Source organism: Antrostomus carolinensis, unplaced genomic scaffold (genome assembly GCF_000700745.2).
Source record: "Antrostomus carolinensis isolate BGI_N321 unplaced genomic scaffold, ASM70074v2 scaffold32998, whole genome shotgun sequence".
Lineage (NCBI taxonomy): Eukaryota > Metazoa > Chordata > Aves > Caprimulgiformes > Caprimulgidae > Antrostomus > Antrostomus carolinensis.
Window position 1 is genome coordinate 14965 of NW_010331458.1, and position 8311 is coordinate 23275.

Here is an 8311-nt window from a genome sequence, read left to right on the forward strand (position 1 = left end):
CAGCTCTGCAGATGGGAGGACACAACAGCATCACAACAGCATCTTACCCGAGAAATTCAGGGGGACCTGGAGCTTCATCAGAGCAATGTCATAGTCAAGGCTATTGTCATTATAAAGGGGGTGGTAAATTATTTTCTTTACTGATACCCCAGCCTCCCTCTTGATGGAGCGATGGGTGATGACACCTGCGAAAACCAGCCAGGCAGAGGCTTGAAGCCGCCTGTAACTGAGCAAAAACACAGCGTGCCTCTTACTGCCCTGTAACTGAGCAGAAACACAGCGTGCCTCTTACTGCAGGGCAAGAATGCCAAGGCCTGGGGTAAGAGCAGACACAGAACCTCTGGGGCTGGGCAGGGGAGAGCTGGGAGGTACCTGTGCACGCAGTGAGCTGCCGTCACGATCCATTCTCGTGCCAGCACGGATCCCCCGCAGCGATGCTGGGAGCCGTGGTACACACTGACCTGCCAGGGCCAGCGCCCGGGGGGCACGTCCGCTCCCCCGACCACCCGCCCAGAGCCGGGGAGCAGCCCACACTCTGCAAAGCAGCCAGGGAGCACGTGTTGGGTGAAGCTCCAGGTGCCAGACCCTCAAGCTGGAGATGAGGGAAGCAGGTGGAGTGGGAGCAAAGAAAGTGCTAGATCCAGGCAGAGATTGTGGGGACATGAGAGAGGAGAGAGGCACTCACCTGAGCATTTCAGAGCCACAATTCGGCCTGATTCACAGCTGCTCCTGCATGGGAATAAGCCTCTGGTCAGAAATCACACTAACTGAAATCCCTGGGGCACTAGGGAGCTCCAGGGCAGCTGTGGCAGTCCCCAAGGGGCTGCTTCCTGTGCAAAACCAGGACAGTTTTCTATGTTCTTAAGCTCAAAAAAAAAAAAGGTCTCTTTTTTCAGCCCCACCAGCAAACTCAGCTTCCCCCAGACCTGCCCTTACCTGACCTGCCACATGTCTTCCAGGCTGCCTTCCTGGTGAGATCTCACCTGAATGAACTCCTGTGTGTCATGCACCTCGATGTCTGTCAGGTTCACTCCTTTCTGATGGGACATTCTGCAGAAGCAAGATTAAGCATCCTGGGAAGGGCTGGAGACCTGCTGGGGGATCAGGGATGTGACCCTGCCATGGGAACAATGGTCCACAGTGCTGGCTCTCGGGCAGCTGGGAATGAACCTCCTTGGCAGGATGATCTTCTGCAGCTCTTTTCACAGGTCCCCATGCCAGCCCAAGCCCTATTTTCCACCCTGCATTCACCAGGGAGCTGTGAGGTCCAGCACTGCTGCCCCAACAAACCTCCCAGCCTTCAGCATCTGCTTTTGCCAAGGTCATGCCCCTTGAAAAAGAGTGAGTAGGGGTCAAAACAGCTGCCTCTGCCATGCCCACCTGAGATACCCGAGCTGCCGGCAAAGCAGGGTGCCCAGGGAGAAACTCCAGTGCTCATGGCATGCCAGGAGCCAGCCAGGATGGCCTGTCACCTGCGCTTCCAGCAAGGAGTTTACCACGTTTATTCTGAAAGACACTAAAGCCATTCCATTAAACACAAGCTGCAAGTTCCCTTCCTCGCAGTGTTCTGTGCAGGGCCAGCAGAGTGGAGGGTCATGTTCGTGTAAACCAGCAAACAAAACCCCCAACAACCAGCAAACAAAACCCCCAACAACCAGCAAACAAAACCCCAGACCCCAGAAAAAGCCATTTGAAGCAGCAGAAACTATACATGAACCTATTTGCACATTCCCAATGCCTGTGTGGCAGCTCTGCTGAGCTATTACATCCAAAGGAGTCCTGCAAGAGTTGCTGGTGCTGTAGGATCACTCTGTACATTGAAGTTGTAATGCTGGGGAATACAGCAGGACTTTAAAGCAAAGCAAAACAACTGCAAAATGCAGCTGGATCAGCAATAGATATTACTACTAAAGAGCACCTTTTGTCTTCTTGCTGGGCTTGGCAGGCACTGTCCTACACACTGTTCCCCTCTCCCCACCCCCTGTAGCAGCAAGCAGAGATGTAAACCTCTACTGGGGGCCCCACGGACCACGGGCTCATCCTCTTCACCATCACTGCACGCTGGGATTGCTTCTGGCTCCTGCAGTGGGGTGAAGTCCTGGTCTGGCTGAGGCTTCTTCAGGTGTTTCACTTCAGGAAACAGAGAAGGGGATAGGGGTGGACTCACACAACCTGAGCAGCATCCGAGGATGCACTGCCCACTGGAAGAGGTGATGAGCCTCTCAATGGGCTCAGCTGTAGCTTGTTGCTAGGATCACAGTGACCAGCAGCAAAGCCCACACCAGCGACATCCCCCTGTCCCATGCTGCAGCTCACTGACCAAGGAGCTCCCATCACCACCACCTCTGCTGCTGGTGGCCCAAACTGACTCACCAGTTTGGCAGGCACTGACCTAGAAGCCATGCCCCAGATGCCGTCCCTGCCAGCAGCCCAGTGACCCCGAGCAGCAGGAACAGCCTCCTGATGTTGAGGAGAGCTTTGAGAGATGTATTAGCAGAATCTTTAAGAAACAGAGAAGGAAAGAGGATTAACGTGGTCTTGTCCATCTCTCACAGCACTATCACCCCCCTAGTGAAGCCCCTGGGTCCTTATACATCTGGTTTTAGGATGTATAACCTAGAATATCACCCAATCCTTTCCCCACAGTGCCAGGAGGAGGTGAGCTAAGGCCATGGATTCTGTGGGAAGTCAAGACTCAGAGGGCCCCCCTGTTCCCAAAGCCCAGAAATAGCTCACCCACCGTGTCCCAGGGAGGCCCGTGTCCTCTGTGCTTCCCTCCTCAGCTCTGCTGTCGGGCTCTCGCAGCTTTGCACGGTGTCCTCAACACGAGGTGGGTCATCAGGAGACTGCTCAGCTGAGGCTGGGCTCTAGGGAAAGGAGCGGAGTCCCCGGAGCAGGTCAGCAACAAAGGGCAGGTGTCAGGGAAGGGGACAAGGCTGAAGTGATGACAGCTCACCATGACAGCAAGGAGTGGGGCAGCTGCTTGTTTGGGCTGCTGCTGAGCCACGGGAGCAGAGCACACGGGTGTCCCGTGAACCAGCTCAGGTTTCCCTCTGCACGCTCCCGGCACGATGCCGTGCACTCGCACCGCACAGCGGCCACGCTGAAGGGACTCCTTGTTTCAGGATCCCCCTCTCCCTCTGACAGAGCCCTTGCAGCAGGTGGGGGGGATTGCTCAGCAGAGCCCCCATCCCACTGCCCCCAGAGGCTGCTCAGGCTGGGGAGCCCCAGGGGAAAGGCTCCCAGCCCTCCCTGAGCAAGCTCAGCAGCTGTTGAGTTCTCAGCTCTCGAACCCATCTTCCACCTGCTGCCCCCCTTCCCCCTCCCATTATTGTGCTCAGCTGGCATATGAGAAATGCCAAGTGCTGCTGGGGAGCAGCCACAGTCCCCAGGTCACCAGTGTGAGTGGGGGACTGCAGGCTGGCTGCCAGCCCTGCCCCGGGGGGCTCCGAGGGCACGGGGCTCCGAGGCACCAACAGACCTTGGCGCAGGCGGCGGGAAGGCTGCCGACCAACTGCTCCTTGTTAGTGGTTACGGTCAAGGAGACAAGACCTTGGGGAACAAGGTGTCCTAAGCTGGGAAGAGATCAGAAAAGAGCCCACAGCTGCTCTTTGTCACCCTCACATCTCAAGCCAAGTGCTTGCCAGCTATGACATGTAAAGGACAACTTCCCCGTGTTAGGGATGTGCTGGCGAGGGGAGGTGAGTCCCTGTCACTTCCCACCCCACATGCACAGAGACCTGCAGGGAAACTGCCCAGCCTCCCTGGGTGCTGGATTTTCCCTGTGGTCTTCTGGTTGTAGCACACAAAGAGCAATAAAGGTCAAACAGCACCTCTCAGTTCAGCTTCTGATTTTCCATGTAATTTCTTGTTGCTGAAAGATGCGGGGCTGGCGCCCTGCAGGAAGGGAAGACTTTCCGACCCGTGGTTTGGATGCTGGCTGTCCCACATTGGGGCATGAGACACTTTTCTCACCAATGCAGAGCTCTTGATGCAGCAGTGGAACAGAAATGGCTTGTGCTGCTGCATTCCTCTGACCCAGGGGATGCTCCACTGCAGTCGTTTGCCTGGCACTAGAGACCATCCTGGCCGTAGCCTCCTCACAGCCCCTGCTGCTCACTGCTGAACAGAAGCACTCCAGAATCATGGCTGAGTTTGGAAAAGTTGTCCAATTCCCAACAGCCAAATACAAATTCAAAAGCCATTATGTAAGTTAGAGCCACAATCAGAGATCACCCCCCATGGTCAGAGATTGCTGGTATGGCAGCAGCACCCAGAGTGCCTGTGGAGAGCCCCTGGTTACCAGTACACCACACTGCCTTCCCTGCACAGGCAGTTCACTGGCTGTGCCAACTGTTTCTCTGGCTGACTGTACCCCACCCAGAAATACTAAGATGGCCTTCTCCAATTAATGAATTCAAAGCCCAGGAGAGATGGGACTGAGTACTGACCTCAGTGTGTCTCAAAAACAAATGGCAGCTGAAGCACATTTAAATAGCTGTCTCATGAAAGGAAGTTTTCTTATTTACATACTTTTCCATCCCCAAAAGATAGAGCTGATGGCTTGTTGTTCAAAATATCAATGAATTTTTAATGCTGTTTGCTCAAGGAAACTCCTATGAATATTTCATGACAGCCCGGTGTTGCAGGCTCAGGCTGAGGTTCCGTGCTGTCGGTGAAGAGCACCGTACGTGTTGTGCCACAAATCCCAGCTGTGCTGAGCAGCAGGGGTGGCCATCAGCTCCTGGGGAGCAGACAGACACACAGCACCCTGCTCCATTGCTGCCGAAGCCCCGTGCTGAGATACCAGGTACAATTTGCTGGGGTCGGGCTCCTTTTGCAGCCTGGCACCTTGCAAGCACTCAGCTGCTGTGAAAACTGGGGACAGGGATTTGTTTTGATTTTTTTCTCCCCTCCAAGCCCTTTATCTCATTTACTAGTTAGGCCAGAAAGCTGAGAGGCAATGGACAAGGCTGCAAATACCCTCGGCTATACTTGGTGGCACTCGAGCACCTCCTCAGTCTACAGAGGACTGTAGATGGTGCTGGAGGACCAGGCAGCACCAGTGGGAAACGTGAGGCAACAGCCCGGGCTGCAGAAACCAGCCTGAGAATCCCTTGCTGAGAGCTGCCCTGTGTTTTGGCTCAGAGGAAGGGAAGGACTCACCCAGACTTCTCCTCCCAGCTGCCAAGCACCAGCCCAAGGTCACTGCACGACCAGTTCAAGTCATCTCCCCTCTGAGCATCCCATGCCCAGGGGTTGTTGGAAAGCCGACCTTCTTCCCAAAAGGTAAATGAAGAGGCAGGCTGTGACCACAGCCAGCAAAACACAAACACCTTCCCCCTGCAAGCAACAAACCACAATGAGCAATTATCAATCTATGCAGGGAAAAAGGATAAGCGAGAGAAAATTCCAAAAAGACGCATCAGGAGAGTTAAAAAATAAGACACATCAGTCTATACTAGCTCACTATGCTGAGTCACAATCTTTTTTCTTTTAAAACTCATTAAAAGAAAATCAATATTTCTACCAATTCTGCTTGCCTGCAATAAGAAAATAGTGACTAAAATGAGAGAGCTTTCAAGATTAAACATTGACACATAGATCTAAGAGGTAGGAAAGAAAACAGCATTGTGGCTTTTACCTCCTGGTTTTCATCGTTTTCCTGTGGTTCTTTAGAAATAAAACAGTATCAGTAGTGATTACAGACACTGACAACTGATGAAATGCCCATGCGTTACATGAATACTTGACAGGTGGCGGAGATGCTATGAGGCATAAGACATTTCCTTTGCTGTTTTCCCAACTTATTCCCATTGAAACAGACTTTTCTTCCCCACCTGGGAGTAGTAAGGAGAGCACAGCTGCCAGATGTTAGCTCATGTTGCTGTAACACCAAAGCTGATAAAGTCATGGCTGTGCACAGCAGCGTGAAAATCTGGCCTACAGGTTGTCAAAGCACATATTTTGAACTTGTACAATAACAATAACAAGTTGTCTCCAGTTATTCCGTTGGTTCTGATGAGATCAGCGAGGAAGGGTCACTTATTGGCACACAAAATTGCATATTGAACACATGACCCTGATGCATTCTTCCCCAGACTCAACTCGGAGGGTGCTGGGCATTTCCAAGCTGGGATATGAACCCATGACAAGCCTAGAGCTTGGCTCTTCTCAAGTCAGGAACTTCTCACCATGCATCCTGCTCCACAGATCTGGCAGAGAGGCCTAGGAAAGGGGGCTGCTGGGATGCTGCAGCTCTTGGGCGCTGCATTGACAGGGAATGCGTGGATAAGGATTGCAGCTGCTGCCTGGGGATTTGTGGTGCCATCACAAACTGCCCTTTTGTGCTGGATGCAGGACAAATGAACCCAGAACTAGTCTCCTCTCAACAGACTTTCAACCTGGGGTGAATTTTAGCCCATATGCCCAATACATGAAGTTTTCAAAGCAGCTTTAACAGCCAGTTGCTGAATATCACTGTAATTGTTTGGTTTAGCTTCTGCTTAGATTGCTCCATCCTTTACCAGACAAAAGCTGAGTTCTGCCTTAGGGATTTAACCAGAGGGACCCTAAGCCTCTCAAACAGTGCTAGGGGAAAAAAACAAACAAACAAAAAACAAAACAGTTTCACTCATCAGGATTTAAAGCATCTCTTGTTGATACAGGTTCTGCCTCTTGTCTCAGGGAGACATTTTAAAATCCATCCTGTGGTCTCAGAGCTCTCCCATTCAGACTGTCACAGCTGGACAGCCCTGGTAGGAACAAAACACCATTTCAGTTTTAATTAGGGCTGGGAGCTCCCAGCAATATTTGCTGGATTCAAAGCCTCAGACTGTGATCCAGCTGAGGTGTCTGGAGCTTATGAGGTGCCAAGTGAGCTTGCCTTTTGAAAAACAATACATGAGCTCCTGTTCTGTGCTCTGAGGGAGATCCAGTGTTTAAGTTCCTACACATGGAGCACTGAAGTGTGAAGTTGCAGACTACCAATGCAAAGCCCTGAAAATATGAAAAATCTCTGTACTTACCCCAGAGGAACTCAGTAAGAGAAAACCCAACAAAAAGCAGCCAAGTAAACATCAAGCAAGGCAGGATTCATTTGATCTAGGCCTAAAGCACATTTAATACCTTACGCCTAGACTCCTAAAGCAAAAAGCTCTGCAATAGCTGGGGTAGGGGTGGAACGGGGCAGTAAATGAGAAACAATCATTGATTTAATCCAGTAGCTGGAGTTCACAGGGTTTCCTGCCTGTTCCATCTGCTTGGCACAAAGCTGAGTGCAAAGGGGAACTGGTGTGGTGACAGACAGGGCGAGGGGAGCCCAGTGCTGGGCAGAGGCAGCTCATTGCTTTCTGGACAAGTACCATGTTTGAGGGCCTTCTCCAGGGCTCAATGGTGAGACGGAACGAGGCAACATGGCCATCACCTCAGGACCTCACTTTGTCCAGGCCTCTTGCCCTCTTTGTTGGATGATTTCCTTCTTTACCTCATTTCTTCTCTCTCTCTCTTTAGCCTCCTATCTAATAAAAGTGCTTCTCCGTGAGATAAGGCAGCTGCAGTAAGCTTGTAAAGAGAGAAATGGCCAAAAGCAACAGCCTAAAAACCTACCTAATCCTGGTAGCAGTCAGCCAAATCTCATAAGGGATAATGAGTCCTGGATGTCCTGATTGGGTTTTCCCAGCAGTGATGCTTTAGTAAAATTAAAAAAAAAAAAAAATAATAAAAAAATCAATAATAAACTCCCAAACAGCCTTCCAACCCCCACAGCCCCCAGGTGTTTCCTAACAGCTTTTCACCATTCTCTGCCTGTCCCCATCCCCGTTTATTACCATCTCTGTCAGGATTTAGAAATCTCTGGATGTAGGGTAAACCAGCTTGCCCTAGACCTGCCATTGCAGTCACAGCAGAAGTTTAATATCAGACTCACTTCACTGTAAGAAATAAGACCTGCCAGCCCAGATCTGACTCACCATCCCTCTCACCTTGCATCTTCTCTCCAAGAGAGGCCAATATCCCAAACCTCATAATGGGAAATTATTCACCAAGACTCTTTTTAACCTCAGGCAGCGGGGTGTACTGACATGAAGATAGTTTATATCCTGGATGCATTTACACTCTTTAATGGAACTGCACATCTTTCTATATTTCATATAAATGCCCAGTCCTAGTTGGTCATTTCTCCAGAGTAAAAAGCTGTTACTCTAAACTTGACATGTTGTCACTGTATGTTCATTGAAATGGTTTATATCGTATCCTCTGTTGTTAAAGCAGTCATCCCAAAGACAGTGAATTAAGTCCTGTGTAAAATAAA

At 50.9% G+C, this 8311-nt stretch overlaps 1 protein-coding gene across 1 annotated transcript in view; it reads right to left on the reverse strand.

Annotated features, from left to right (window-relative positions):
* The window catches only part of TMPRSS5 (transmembrane serine protease 5), a gene marked incomplete at its 5' end in the record, with an annotated part of 5237 nt that extends 2737 nt beyond the window's left edge, over nt 1-2500 (reverse strand). The window contains 8 exon segments of the mRNA XM_029086285.1: nt 48-249; nt 293-356; nt 358-535; nt 686-729; nt 937-1050; nt 1381-1567; nt 2014-2201; nt 2374-2500. Coding sequence (XP_028942118.1) covers nt 48-249; nt 293-356; nt 358-535; nt 686-729; nt 937-1050; nt 1381-1567; nt 2014-2201; nt 2374-2500 — 1104 coding nt within the window.
* Between the last annotated feature and the right edge of the window lie 5811 nt (nt 2501-8311).